Source organism: Crinia signifera, chromosome 7 (assembly GCF_055691185.1).
Source record: "Crinia signifera chromosome 7, ASM5569118v1, whole genome shotgun sequence".
Lineage (NCBI taxonomy): Eukaryota > Metazoa > Chordata > Amphibia > Anura > Myobatrachidae > Crinia > Crinia signifera.
The window spans coordinates 109,281,944-109,297,301 of NC_139223.1; the positions used below are offsets into that span (position 1 = coordinate 109,281,944).

At 38.6% G+C, this 15,358-nt stretch overlaps 1 protein-coding gene across 2 annotated transcripts in view; it reads left to right on the plus strand.

Annotated features, from left to right (window-relative positions):
• The window catches only part of HSPBAP1 (HSPB1 associated protein 1), a 112,527-nt gene extending 99,638 nt beyond the window's left edge, over window positions 1-12,889 (plus strand). For both annotated transcript variants that reach the window (XM_083153612.1, XM_083153611.1), the window contains exons 7-8: window positions 2,848-2,961; window positions 12,341-12,889. In XM_083153612.1, the coding sequence (XP_083009738.1) occupies window positions 2,848-2,961; window positions 12,341-12,787 (561 nt within the window). In that variant the 3' untranslated portion in view covers window positions 12,788-12,889. The remainder of the gene's footprint in view (window positions 1-2,847; window positions 2,962-12,340) is intronic.
• The last annotated feature ends 2,469 nt before the right edge of the window (window positions 12,890-15,358 follow it).

The following is a 15,358-nucleotide window of genomic DNA, read 5'->3' on the forward strand; positions in this document are numbered from 1 at the left end:
GTGGACCCCACACCATTTTTGAACTAAATACCGCACATTATCATTACCTGTACTAAAATTCCCACATATCTAAAAATCGCACATTTTTGTTCATAAAAAACGCACTTTTTCCTTACTAAAAATTGCACTAAAACACATGCCAATTCCACCTTTGTCTAAAAAATCGCACCCTATTACATTTGCAAATTTTTTTAAAAGTTAGATTTTTTTTGCATGCAATTTAGTGTGATTTTAAAACATGACTAATAATCGCACCACATCGTATTACATTTCTCCCCACGTGCGTATTGCGAGCATTAACATTCTGCACACAAACTTGTATATCCTTATATTATGTCATTTTGCCATTCTGGTCTGTCACTCAACATGAATATCTGACATAATCATGTACAGGGTATGGGCTTAAGAAAAGAAAGAAAATTAAAAGGTAGTTAAATGAGTTTTTTTTTTTTATTAGTCTCGTATTCTAAACCTTTGTTCGCTTGTGTAGTTCACTGACCATAAAACGGGGATTAGATTTCAATGACCTTTCCATACCCCTGTGTTTGCATCATTAAATGCATCTTTGAGATTCTTTCTGTATTTAACCTTTTCAGAGTCAAATACGATAACAATGTAGCTTTGATACTTTAACACCGTATAATATAACTTGGAAGATGAAGTGTTAACCCTCCTGCCTGTTTTCCATATCTTGACTATCTCAGGCAGCAGGTTACTGAAGCGCTGGTGAATATACCAAACCGAACTGGAGTAACGATAGATACCGCTCAGAGGACAATCAATGTCAGTGGTGTAGATGTAGGAGGGAGGGACACATGTCTTAAATTAAATATTATTATTCACAGCACCTTTATCTGTACATTGCTTCTGGTCAACCTATTGCTTTCTACAGGGAATAGGAACAAGAAAATCGTGTTAGGGTGCACAGTATTGATTATGTAAATGTTAAATGTACAGAATTTAAATGTCTATATTAGCGTTCTGAATGGAAGGACGTTATGTAAGTAGAAATACCTTATTAAACCAGAGACATGATATATTGCTTGCTATGCTTCTCTTCCTGTATCTTTGCTAAGCTGGTTGTTAGAAAATGCCCCAGTGACTTACCGCAGTAGATGGAAGAACCAACCCTGCATTCTGGTATTCCAGGCTTGACAAGCAAATGAAGATAGTTTAACAGGGCAGCAACAGGGCCCCTTACTGTCTTGCCACATTATTTAGGAGTCTGTTTTAGATGTTGTGTCCTCTACTTGCTGCTATATGAGATGTGGCTGTTAAATAACGAGACTGCTGCTATAATTTACATTTAATTATTTTAAGTATAATTTAATTCCACCATTCCCCTTCTTTGTTCTTTCCTTTTGCATCCACAAACCATTCTTATCTTTCATTGGTCAAAGAGCTCATTATCTGTCAGAAGTTTTAACACCTCCTTTATTTTATTCTTTATCTCAGTAACTAATGATTAATGGGTTCCCATGAGTTCAGATTTGATTTTAGGGAAAAGAAAAGCGTCACATGTTATTAAGATGTGTCCTCATTGGAGAGTTGTTTTTAACTTGAAGGCCAGACTAGCCCTAACTACTCTCTCTCTCTCTTTTTTTCTTTATTTTTTTGATACCTCCTGTCAGTGCGCACCAGGCCCTATACTAGGTTGCAAAGAGAAATCTGAAGTCCGTAATTGCAGATACGCTCACCTCAGAATAGCCTGCAAATACCAAGCCAAGTAGTCACTTAAGCCCCATACACACAGGGTGACAGGTGCCCCGTGCTGATCAGTACTGCTTAGCACAGATGGTTCAGCACACAGCAATGCACCAGCGATGTGTGCTGAGGAATCTGGCAAGGCCGGTGTTCTCTGGGGAGAGAACACTGGCGATTACTAGATTTATACTGCATGTTAATTGCAGTATAAATGCATTTTATACAGGCTATACTGCACTGTTGAATGCAGTATAGCCCATTGCCAGGCTATAAATCTAGCCCAGCAATGGCGATGCACAGGATCACACATCGCCATTGTTGGGGGCCTACACATGGAGCAATCCATGCTTAATTTCTAAGCGATCTAATCAGATCGCTTAGAAATAGGGTTACAATTGCCCCATGTGTATGACGCATTAGCATTTCTTATGTGAGAGTGCCCAATTACGTTCTTACTGCCACAAGATGAGATGCCATTGAAAAGCCTTCATAGTTATATACGTGATTCACAAAGGAAGATGTGTTTGACAAGCATAAAGCAGGATACGCCCCACAATGGTTTTGTCCACCAGTTGCATTTTTTTTATTTTTATAAAACTATTCCATTGTTTATTGGTAATTATATAAATATGTAGTGATTGGTCATTCTCTTTTGAGAACCTGTGATGGCCAATGAAATTATCTCTGGTGAATTATGTGTGTTGTACAGTGTGTGTTGCACAGGTATGGTTGTTAAGTCTTTTCCAGAGTTCTGATCCTGTGTAGTTAAGATACTATACATTGAGTGTAGATGTTATCAAATGTGTTTTCTGGTAATACTCAGACTGGTTAGCCATTTTCAGTAAACCAGATGATCAAAGCCCAATATCGTATCTTGGACATTGTTAACTCACTATTAGTGTTGCTGTGTCATGTACGTATTCACATGCCATGTTACTAACCATGAGACCGTCAGCTGCAATAGAAATCCATACTTTCTATTTTAGAACCAGGTTATTTATTTATTACTGTGATGAGTATGAACATGCATGAGCAGCTAATGGTGTAGAAATCAGATTTGTTGGTCTATGGAGGTTTCTGGTGATTTAGACTAAGAATAAGATTCTTTGTAAAAGTGGAATAAAATCTCTCTTTCTAAAATAGGATTCAGATCATGAGGCTCGCATGGAAGAAGCTATTACAAGAACAGTGGTGTGTGCCTTTAAATCTGCAGACAGCTCAACCGGTACCACATGTGACTGGCTTAATCCTACTGAGGTGAGTGCATAGGACTGAGTGGCAAATTTATTAAACTCGGTGAAGTGATAAAGTGTCTGGTTTTTATCACCAGCCAATCAGCTCCTAAGTTTGAAGTTACAGGCTTGGTTTGAAAAATGACAGGTAAGAGCTGATAGGCTGGTGATAAAAATGGCGATGCATAGGATCACCCATCGCCATTGTTGGGGGCCTACACATGGAGCAATCCCTGAGTGAGAAAAAACAAGAACTATTCCACATCTGTACTAGATAAGTGACTCTGTACTTGCCTGGTGCGTGTGTGAAGGATATTGCATAAGACCCCTTTGTCCTATAATAGAAATTATTGCTCATCACCAATGCCCCAATTAACATACCTTTTGCATGCACTCTTTTGCTTATACTCAATATCTGTTAGTGCCGCAGACACTCAGCGGCAGGGGGCGGTGCCCAGAGGGTGCACATGGCACTTACGCCCTGCACCGCCGAGTGTCCGCGCATCACTTACGCACGGCGGGATGACGCGGCTTCCGCTCGGCAAGGAAGCGCGTCATCCAGCTCTCGGCGTTCCCCTGCAGCAGCTCAGCGGTTGCCTGGCAACAGGGGACGCCGAGGGACGCGCTCAGCCACCTGAATCAATTAGGCTATGGGCTGGTCATGGCGGCGGCAGTGGATTGGCTGCTCCATCCTTCTTAAGGGATGGATGCAGTCAATATGGCGCCGGTTATAGTTTATCCCTTAGCTTATGCCGGTCCTTGATCCTGGTCACTTGCTCCAGTTTGCCCTGGTTCAGTGCTCTCCCGTGCCTGGGTCTATCCTGTTGGTTTTCCCCAGCCTTGGGTCACGTAAGTGCTCCAGTGGAGCCTGGTTATTCTTTGTTATTCCTTTGGCAGTCCGCCAGTATACTTTTGTTTATTCGGCTGTCCAGCCCGTTATTTCATTTGGGAGTTCTGGACTTTGCCCCACCGTGGGCCCAGTCCGTCTCCTTTACTGGAAGTTACCAGCTATTTACTTTCAGTTCCCCGTCTCTCGTCATTTCCATTCCTTGATTAGGTAGGGCTCCCCGTTTAGTCCTGGTTCAGTTTTGGGGACTCGCTTCTCTTGTTACTTTTTCTTTGGAGACTCCCCATATTCTCCCTCTTGTGCTTGCGACTGGGTCGCAGTCCTGTCCTTGGCCAGGTGCCGGCAGATCGGGGTTATTTTTCAGTTAGGCCCGGTAGCTAGAGTATCCTCTTGAGCCCACCTCTGACGATCACAAATTCTTTGTCCTTTCTTAAGACCTGGCTGCATCGAGGTTGGAGCGGGCCTAACTCGCTCCTTCGAATGCGGCGGCCAAAGGTGAAGACTAGTTTTCGCAGGGGTTTGTCATCTGCCCGAGGTGCTCAATGGAGTCAGTCTAGGGTTCGCCGTGGCCGTTCTAACCAGCGGTCCCGGCTACAGTCCCCAGAAATTACAACCAGCACCTAGGCGGCCAGCCTAACAATATATTGCTGTAGAGATGTGTATCCAGACTGCATTGGTACAGTAAGTACTAGGGTGACCAATCCCGGGATCGGGATCAGTGGGATCCCGGGATTTGGCCACTAAAACACCAGGATTTCAATCCAATCCCGGGATTTTGGGATTAGACTGCGCATGCTAATGCCGGGCAGGGTCTGAGCTGGTGCTCAGACCCTGCCCAGCTTCTCCCGTCCCCCGCAGCGTGCCTTGTCCTATGCGTGCTGCCCTCCCACCCTGGCTGCCTGATTCAACAGCCCGCTCAGCTTTCTAAATTTAACCACCCACCCGGCTCCATTGTCAGCCCGAAAGCCCGCCCACCCGCCCGGCTTATCGCTTACCCTTCCGGCACATCACCCACCCGGTCAAACCGCACCGCAAAGTAAGCAGATATGCGGGGTGCCCGGGGCGGTTTTTGTATTAGGGATGCCAATCCCGGGAATCCCGGGATTGGGCATTTTTCAATCCCGAATTCCGGGATTGAAAAAATGCCCCGGGATTGGCATCCCTAGTAAGTACTATGTTCTATTTCCCAGATACCCAATCTAAAATGCCATGACACTGAACTGTTTGCTCACTGTATATATCCAACTGGACTGTACAAACACAAAAAAAGACCAATATATTACTTTTTAACTCCAGAGCTCTTTTTTGTCCATATGGGACCCTAAGCAAGATACTGGTTTGGTTCCCCTTCTTAAAGAAAAAAATAATAATTGAAAACTGGACGCTGCACTTTAGACTGGAGACTGCATTGTTTAATGAATGATCTGACTGCCCATCACAACACCTGAATAATTTGATGTGACCCAGCGGTTATCCGGATTATAGGCCCACCCCTATATGGCTGACAGGCACTTTTTCGACATACAGTAGTCAATATATCAACAATGTAAAATGTCATTAGTGTTTATAGTTGATACGTTCAAATGGTCGACACCATTTTTGGATGTTTTGTTTATTCCACTTTTGCATACTTTACCATCTACATGGACTATGACGGGGAATAGTAATCTTCCCAAATCATTTTAAGAACGGGAGCCATGCTGGGAACATGGTACACTAATCAGGGTATCAAATTTTTTGTCTGTGAAAATGTCATTTGTAAACCATTTTCATATAGATCTTTTTCATGTGTCGCCCTTTTGTGCTTTTCAACTTTTTTCTAGTGTGTACCTTTTACCTCTCAATCTAGTGCCCTTGACGACATTTTGACCCAGTCAAACTGTTTCATGTCGATCATATGAGGTCAATATATTGACTGTTAACCTAATTCGGGGCAACCCATTAATCCATACCTAACACATAGTAACATAAAACCATTAATGTGGCAAGGGAATAGCTTTATTTCAGGTGCATTTATACCATGGTTGTGGAGACCTATATAAAGAAGAGTGTTTCAGGCACAAAAGCAGAAGGGGTTATAGCAGCATGAATATATAGCAAATCTACAAGGAATAGAGTGGACCTGGAAATTGAAGGAAAGAGATATTGTATCAGGAGAGAGGGGAGGTTATTTCCTGGTGTGAAGCTTGTAGTGTGTAAGGCAGGGGTTCCCAATCTTTTTTGATTCACGGCACCCTAGAGAATCAGACTTTTTTTCACGGCACCCCAAGGTCAATTTTTTTTTATTTAGATTGGGTTTATATGCGATTCTTAGGGTCAGTTACATGGTAAAGGGCAGGATTTGCTTCTATTGGTACACATTCTATGATTGCCAGCTACCAGCACTGGTTTTGCTCATAAATAATTAACCATTAATAATTTGAGTTGGTCCTAGACCACCAAGCCGCGGCACCCCTGCATGTGTCCCGAGGCACCCCAGGGAGCCACGGCACACAGTTTGGGAACCACTGGTGTAAGGTATAGTTGTGGTTATGGCTGTGGGTTATGGCTGCCGCTGCATACATTACATTTCTGACACATGCCATTGCTGCCTACCAGTGCAGCCACCGCTTCCCGCCGTGTACCCCCCGCACGGCGCACATTGAAAAAATAAAAAAAGAGGAATGCCTTGTGCAGGGCAGATGGCGGCGGCTGTGCTGGCTACATTAGCAGGTCTGGCGGGCCGGATTCGGCCCGCGGGCCTTGTGCTTGACACCTATGTCTTAGAGCTGGGGTAGCCAACCCTAGTCCTCGAGAGCTACCAACAGTGCATGTTTTGCAGGTCTCCTCACAGAATCACAAGTGAGCTAATTAGCTCCATCTGTGTATCTTTTAAAATGTGTCAGTGATTAATGAGTGCAGCTGTGCAGCAGCTAGGTTGTCTGGAAAATGTGAACTGTTGGTAGCTCTCGAGGGCTAGGGTTGGCTACCACTGTCTTAGAGCTTTAGGACAATAATGGGTAGCGTCTAATTTTAAGAAATAGCGATGAGTCTTTCTTTCTCGTCTTTGTCGACTTTTTTTCTCGACTTTTTTTTCTGGACTTTTTTATCAACTTTTTTTTCTCGACTTTCTTTTCCTCGACTTTTTTTATCTCGACCTTTTTTTCTCTACTTTTTTCCTCGACTTTATTTATCGACTTTATTTATCGACTTTTTTTTCTACTTTTTTCCTCGACTTTTTTTTCCTCGATTTTTTTTATCTCGACTTTTTTTTCCGACTTTTTTATCTCGACTTTTTTTATCCTCGACTTTTTTTTCCTCGACTTTTTTTATCTCGACTTTTTTTTCTCGACTTTTTTTATCCTCGACTTTTTTTATCCTCGACTTTTTTTATCTCGACTTTTTTTTTCTCGACTTTTTTATCTCGACTTTTTTTTCTCGACTTTTTTTTCCTCGACTTTTTTTATCTCGACTTTTTTTATCTCGACTTTTTTTTCTCGACTTTTTTTATCCTCGACTTTTTTTTCCTCGACTTTTTTTATCTCGACTTTTTTTTCTGGACTTTTTTTTTCGATTTTTTTTTTCCTCGACTTTTTTTCCTCAACTTTTTTTATCTCGACCTTTTTTTTCTCGACTTTTTTTTCCTCGACTTTTTTTTCCTCGACTTTATTTATCGACTTTTTTTTTCTACTTTTTTCCTCGACTTTTTTTTCTCGACTTTTTTATCTCGACTTTTTATCTCGACTTTTATGTCTTAGAGCTGGGGTAGCCAACCCTAGTCCTCGAGAGCTACCAGCTTTTTATCGACTTTTTTTTCTCGACTTTCTTTTCCTCGACTTTTTTTCTCTACTTTTTTTCTCGACTTTATTTATCGACTTTTTTTTTCTACTTTTTTCCTCGACTTTTTTTTCTCGACTTTTTTATCTCGACTTTTTTTCTCGACTTTTTTTATCCTCGACTTTTTTTATCCTCAACTTTTTTTTTTTCGACTTTTTTTATCCTCGACTTTTTTTATCCTCGACTTTTTTTTCCTCGACTTTTTTTTCTGGACTTTTTTTTCTGGACTTTTTTTTCTGGACTTTTTTTTTTACTTTTTTTTTCCTCTACTTTTTTTCTCGACTTTTTTTCTCGACTTTTTTTCTCGACTTTTTTTCTTTACTTTTTTTTTCTCGACTTTTTTTTCCTCGACTTTTTTTTCAACTTTTTTTAATCGACTTTTTTTTCCTCGACTTTTTTTATCGACTTTATTTATCGACTTTTTTTCTACTTTTTTCCTCGACTTTTTTTTCTCGACTTTTTTATCGACTTTTTTTTCTCGACTTTTTTTATCCTCGACTTTTTTTCTCGACTTTTTTTCTTTACTTTTTTTATCTCGACTTTTTTTTCTCGACTTTTTTTTCCTCGACTTTTTTTTCAACTTTTTTTAATCGACTTTTTTTTCCTCGACTTTTTTTATCGACTTTATTTATCGACTTTTTTTTTCTACTTTTTTCCTCGACTTTTTTTTCTCTACTTTTATGTCTCGACTTTTTTTCTCGACTTTTTTTATCCTCGACTTTTTTTTCCTCGACTTTTTTTTTCTCAACTTTTTTCCTCGACTTTTTTATCTCGACTTTTTTTTACTCGACTTTTTTTATCTCGACTTTTTTTTCTCGACTTTTTTTTCCTCGACTTTTTTTTCAACTTTTTTTAATCGACTTTTTTTTCCTCGACTTTTTTTATCGACTTTATTTATCGACTTTTTTTTCTACTTTTTTCCTCGACTTTTTTTTCAACTTTTTTTAATCGACTTTTTTTTACTCGACTTTTTTTATCTCGACTTTTTTTTCTCGACTTTTTTTTCCTCGACTTTTTTTCAAGACTTTTTTTCCTCGACTTTTTTTATCTCGACTGTTTTTTCTCGACTTTTTTTCCTCGACTTTTTTATCTCGACTTTTTTTAGCTACTTTTTTTCTCGACTTTTTTTTCCTCGACTTTTTTTATCTCGACTTTTTTTTTCTCGACTTTTTTTTCCTCTACTTTTTTTTCAACTTTTTTTAATCGACTTTTTTTTCCTCGACTTTTTTTATCGATTTTTTTCTCAACTTTTTTCCTCGACTTTTTTTTCTCGATTTTTTTTTTTATCGACTTTTTTTTCCTCGACTTTTTTTCTCAACTTTTTTTTCTCAACTTTTTTTCCTCGACTTTTTTTCAAGACTTTTTTTCCTCGACTTTTTTTTTCTCGACTGTTTTTTCTCGACTTTTTTTCCTCGACTTTTTTTTTCTCGACTGTTTTTTCTCGACTGTTTTTCCTCGACTTTTTTTCTTTACTTTTTTTATCTCGACTTTTTTTTCTCGACTTTTTTTTCAACTTTTTTTAATCGACTTTTTTTTCCTCGACTTTTTTTATCGACTTTATTTATCGACTTTTTTTTTCTACTTTTTTCCTCGACTTTTTTTTCTCGACTTTTTTATCGACTTTTTTTTCTCGACTTTTTTATCGACTTTTTTTTCTCGACTTTTTTTATCTACTTTTTTTTCTCAACTTTTTTTTCTCAACTTTTTTTCCTCGACTTTTTTTCCTCGACTTTTTTTCCTCGACTTTTTTTTTCTCGACTGTTTTTTCTCGACTTTTTTTCCTCAACTTTTTTTTCCTCGACTTTTTTTCTCAACTTTTTTTCTCAACTTTTTTTCCTCGACTTTTTTTCAAGACTTTTTTTCCTCGACTTTTTTTTTCTCGACTGTTTTTCTCGACTGTTTTTCCTCGACTTTTTTTCAAGACTTTTTTTCCTCGACTTTTTTTATCTCGACTGTTTTTTCTCGACTTTTTTTCCTCGACTTTTTTATCTCGACTTTTTTTAGCTACTTTTTTTCTCGACTTTTTTTTCCTCGACTTTTTTTATCTCGACTTTTTTTTTCTCGACTTTTTTTTCCTCTACTTTTTTTTCAACTTTTTTTAATCGACTTTTTTTTCCTCGACTTTTTTTATCGATTTTTTTCTCAACTTTTTTCCTCGACTTTTTTTTCTCGATTTTTTTTTTTATCGACTTTTTTTTCCTCGACTTTTTTTCTCAACTTTTTTTTCTCAACTTTTTTTCCTCGACTTTTTTTCAAGACTTTTTTTCCTCGACTTTTTTTTTCTCGACTGTTTTTTCTCGACTTTTTTTCCTCGACTTTTTTTTTCTCGACTGTTTTTTCTCGACTGTTTTTCCTCGACTTTTTTTCTTTACTTTTTTTATCTCGACTTTTTTTTCTCGACTTTTTTTTCAACTTTTTTTAATCGACTTTTTTTTCCTCGACTTTTTTTATCGACTTTATTTATCGACTTTTTTTTTCTACTTTTTTCCTCGACTTTTTTTTCTCGACTTTTTTATCGACTTTTTTTTCTCGACTTTTTTATCGACTTTTTTTTCTCGACTTTTTTTATCTACTTTTTTTTCTCAACTTTTTTTTCTCAACTTTTTTTCCTCGACTTTTTTTCCTCGACTTTTTTTCCTCGACTTTTTTTTTCTCGACTGTTTTTTCTCGACTTTTTTTCCTCAACTTTTTTTTCCTCGACTTTTTTTCTCAACTTTTTTTTCTCAACTTTTTTTCCTCGACTTTTTTTCAAGACTTTTTTTCCTCGACTTTTTTTTTCTCGACTGTTTTTCTCGACTGTTTTTCCTCGACTTTTTTTTCTCGACTTTTTTATCTACTTTTTTTCCTCGACTTTTTTTATCTCGACTTTTTTTTCTCGACTTATTTTTCCTCGACTTTTTTTCTCGACTATATTTTCTCGACATTTTTTTCCTCGACTTTTTTTCCTCGACTTTTTTTATCTCGACTTTTTTTTCCTCTACTTTTTTTTCTCGACTTTTTTCCCCTCGACTTTTTTTCGCCACATAGAAGACTACGGGCTTCTACCGCGACGCAATGACCTCCTACTCCCTGCACTATAATCCTCTTCCGGGTGCAGGGAGGAGGAGAGCCCGACGCAGCGCAGGGTGAGGGAGGGGGGAGCCGTTGGGTCCCAGTCGGACCCGCTGACTCTGACCGCAAAGGCCAGCTGTCCTTTGCCATAATTATCGCATATGTTAGAGCATATGTGATAATTGTGTATGCGAATGGGGGCGGAGCTGGGCTGCGGATTTTAGAACATCCCGCCCTGTTTTAGCAATAGTCGTTTTCTCAATAGCAAAACGCTTCTAATTAAACTAGCCCTTTATCTGGTGATGAATTACTTTTATTCTGTTCTCATAGAGCTTTAGGACAATAATGGGCAGGGTCTAATTTTAAGAAATAGTGATGAGTCTTTCTCGTCTTTGTCTACTTTTTTCTCGACTTTTTTCTCTCGACTTTTTTTTCCTCGACTTTTTTTCTCTTTTTTTCCTCGACTTTTTTATCTCTACTTTTTTTTCTCGACTTTTTTTCCCTCGACTTTTTTCTCGACTTTTTTTCCTCGACTTTTTTTATCTCGACTATTTTTTCTCTACATTTTTTTCCTCGACTTCTTTCCTCGACTTTTTTTTATCTCGATTTTTTTTACCTCGACTTTATTTTCCTCTCCTTTTTTTATCTCGACTTTTTTTTCCTCGACTTTTTTTTCCTCGACTTTTTTTATCGACTTTTTTTCTCGTCTTTTTTTTCCTCTACTTTATTTTCTCGACTTTTTTTCCCTCTACTTTTTTTATCTCGACTTTTTTTTCTCGACTTTTTTTTCCTCGACTTTTTTTCCTCAACTTTTTTTTCCCCTCCCTTTCCTGGGCTATTCTGTGCAGCCTGTGCTCCTCGCTGTGTCCGGATTCCAGGAGAGACGTGCTGGTTAGCCAGCCATAACCCCACACCGGTTTTTGTTTTTTTTAAATCTTTTTTTACACACTGAAGCCTGCACGGATCTGACTGATCCGTGCAGGCTAAAGCCAAAATTGACAGGAAAATAAAGTGTATTTTCCTGCCGGATTTGGCTGGCCATTCGTGGCCGTTTTACGCCAAATAGTGGCCGTATTTTTCTTTTGAATGGTGATTCCTGTCATATTCTTTCGATGGTGTATTCATTCCCATCAATACCAATACGAAAATTCGTATTTTTAGCATAGTAAATGCCAAAAATACGAATACGTCAAAAAAATTGTATTTTCCTATGAAAATCCACTTTTTTTTTTACGAATTTATCTTAGTAAATTTTCCCCATAATATAATAGAAAATATTGATAGAGCACAACAGGTCTTCAACAAACTGTTATTCACCTGTTTTTCTATATCTTGGTTTTATCACCTTGCTCCAGCTGTGGTTGTTCTCTACCTACTGTATGTTCATTTCAAAGATTGTCAATAAAAACGTATCACGAACATTTTCAGATTCAAATCTACAAAGTTGAAGATTGTTTTGTTTGTATTGTTTTGATTACACAGAACTTAGGAGGGGGCGAGAGAGGTAATTGGCCCCCTGAAGGAGAAAATATGCTGATCCGGTAGCAGACTGAACTCTGAAAGCATATAAATATTGCCTGCAAAGTTGAAGGAAAAGCATTGTATGCAGTTTTCTGGTTTAATACAAGGCCAGTGAAGCCTGACTTGTTAACCCTTTGGTGACTTAATCCAATCATTTTCTTGTTAACAGGATGGAGCAACTTCTCATGAAACAAACCTGAAGTATTTAAATACAGCGGTTTCTGCCTACACAGAACACAAGAGGGCAGCAGATGAGTTGGGAAGGAGCCACAGGCTAGAAAACCCTGAAATAAAGAAGATGAAAATGGATAGGCAACAGGAGCCTGGAAAAGGGCAGTTCTCAGGAAGTGGTTTGTTTAGCCAACATCTTGTTCCTGTTTTACCTGTATTAACTGATTATACTACAAGAGAAACAAATGACACTACGGGAAGCACAGAGTCCCAGCCTAGGCTGGCAAAAAAAGAGCACAAAGATGGCGGCATGTACACCGAAAACGCCAATTTAGGAGCACGAACATCAAACTCCATAACAAGCAATGAGGTGTTGGACTGCTTGGTGAACCCTCAAGTTGTCCACTTGGTGGCTCAGCTCTTGTTGAACAGGAGGTCATGCTGATAGTGTCGGTGATGGCCACCGTTCTCCTACATTTCTATTCACATCTTTTATTAAACAATGGAATCTAACAAAGTTAACAATGAAACCTAAATGTCCCTGTAATTCTGGTCAATTTTTTCAGGGTGGATTTCCTACTTCTTTTTTTTGCAAGTAATATTTATTAAAAGCTTTTTACATATAACTAAAAGTCTGGGCATAGAGACAAACAATGTTGACAAAAATAACGCGTGGAAAGATGCATATGTGTTGAAACCGTATACAAAATATTTAACAGAAGAGCAAACATTGCAATCAGAAAATTCACAGAAACGAAAAAAAAAGAATAATATTTACCTTCAAATGTAACAAATAGGAAAAAGAAAAAAGAATGAGAACAAGAAATGTAGAGAATATCAGAGGGGGAGAAAATAGTAAGAAAGAATAAAGGTACAAACAGGGGGAGGGGTTAGGGCGGGTGGGAGGGAAAGAGTCCACTGGGCCTCTAGGGAAGATTTGAATTATGTATAAGCTATTTGAGAGAGAGATACAGGGCTAGGAAGTGCCAGCAAGGGATTTATATCTATCAGCAGTGGTGTAAGTTCATCCCAGTTGCCTGGAGGCAAGATAAACATTGGTGTCCCCCCCCCCCCCATACACACACACACATAGCACCTTGTATAAATATAGTTATGCGTATGTATGTATGTATGTTATGTATATTATGTTGAAATTAAAGAGCCTGTGATGCCTATGGTCCTGATGGGGGGTGGAATTAGAAACAGAAGCAATATTGGCGGTTTCCAATGAACTGAATCAAACTTGCAGGGGAAGAGAGTGACGCCCCTTGGGAGCAGGAGCCCGGCGGCAGATTCCATTGCCTCCCAGAGTTACGCCTCTGTCTATCAGAGGTAACAGTAAGTCAGATTTCACACCTTTATATTTTCATATATACAACACATCTGATTAGAGATATTTCACATTGATGGTGCTTTAGAACAGAGTTCTGTATTCGATCTACACTTATTTGCCAACTACTGTCCTGAATCCATTAATAATGTCCTGATCTTCTTGAATTTCTTACAACTGCTTATTAGATTATTGTTTTTAGTTAAACTTAATTCCTTAAACCAGTCAAAGAGACATCTTTATTTACTTGTACCACAGATGAGGAATCCCTGGTAGGTTCTCTATAAATTAGGGCATGTAGTCCCATCTTATGATTTTTCCCCAGAAGACAACTTTCCACAATGCCCCTAATATTATGTGTGTTGGTCAACCTGCAATCTATGGGGGAATTACACAGTTTACTAAAGGAAATTTGTAAAAAAAATAGGTGAATTTGTATCCAGAAATACACTTCTTTTTTACATTTACTATCCTGAAAATACGGCAATTCGTATTTGTATTGATAGCACATCAATACGAATACGAATTGCCGTATTTTCGGGATAGTAAATGTCAAAAATAAGTGTATTTCTCGATACAAATACACCTATTTTTTTTTACAAATTTCCTTTAGTAAATTTCCACCTATGTGTCTATGTATGCATCTTTTGCAACTTTATTCAAATACCACCAGAGCGTCCTTCACTGGTGTACAACTGTGCAAGAACAGGGATGCCCACTTTCCTATATGCAGAAACACTGATTGGTGCATCTTTAGACACTCCATTGAAATTTACACCAGCACTATGGAAGGGGCAGTTTCTCAGCCAGAGCACGGCCTCCTTTGTTAGCGATGGAGCAGAACCATTTTCATCTCCATGCCCACAACACTTCTATGGAATGGACCATCTCCAGCCATGTGCTAAGGCACCTCCATGTTCCCGCCCAGGAATGCCTCGTACAGTTCTGAGAAGCGAGTCTCCTTTTAGGCTCAGTTGCTACTCTGCGTCTTATTCATGTTTGTTCGCACATACCTACACAGCTGTGATTTTTTTTATGGCTACAGACTTTATAATCATCTAAAGTACAATTGCTGCCGAGAAAAGATTATAGACACCTACTTGATGTATAGACACCTACAAAGCTGGTGCTGTTCCTTTGTGTACATGTTCACAGCTGAAGGCCGATTAGCACCCCAAAAATGACCATGACACATCTGCTTTTATTGCTGCCACTCCCTGTTATTAAAAAGCTCAATGTGAGCTGCATCGCAAAGGTTCCATGATGCGGATGCAGTGCAATTGTGGTGCATGAGCAGTCTAACGGTAATCACTCAGTTACATGAATATTGGCATTATGTACAAACATGCATTAGGTCCTCTGGGCACATGTTATCTGTACACAAGCAGAGGTGTGCAGAAGAAAACCCTGCCCAGCTGTGTCTGACGTCAGTAGTGCGTACAACTCAGAATTAGGCCCCTTGGAACTGTGTATTACATGTGAAGACAGCACTAGCCTAAGAACTGGAACTGTGGAATACAACAATAAATTATTTGGAGATACATTTAGTTTATCTTAAAGAATTATTGGCTGGATCTATGTAGGGAAAATTTCTGAATAAAATATAAGAAAATAAGTATAAGCTCAAGTTCTCGATATGACACAACATATTGACAGAACAATTGAATGAACACCATAATAACACAC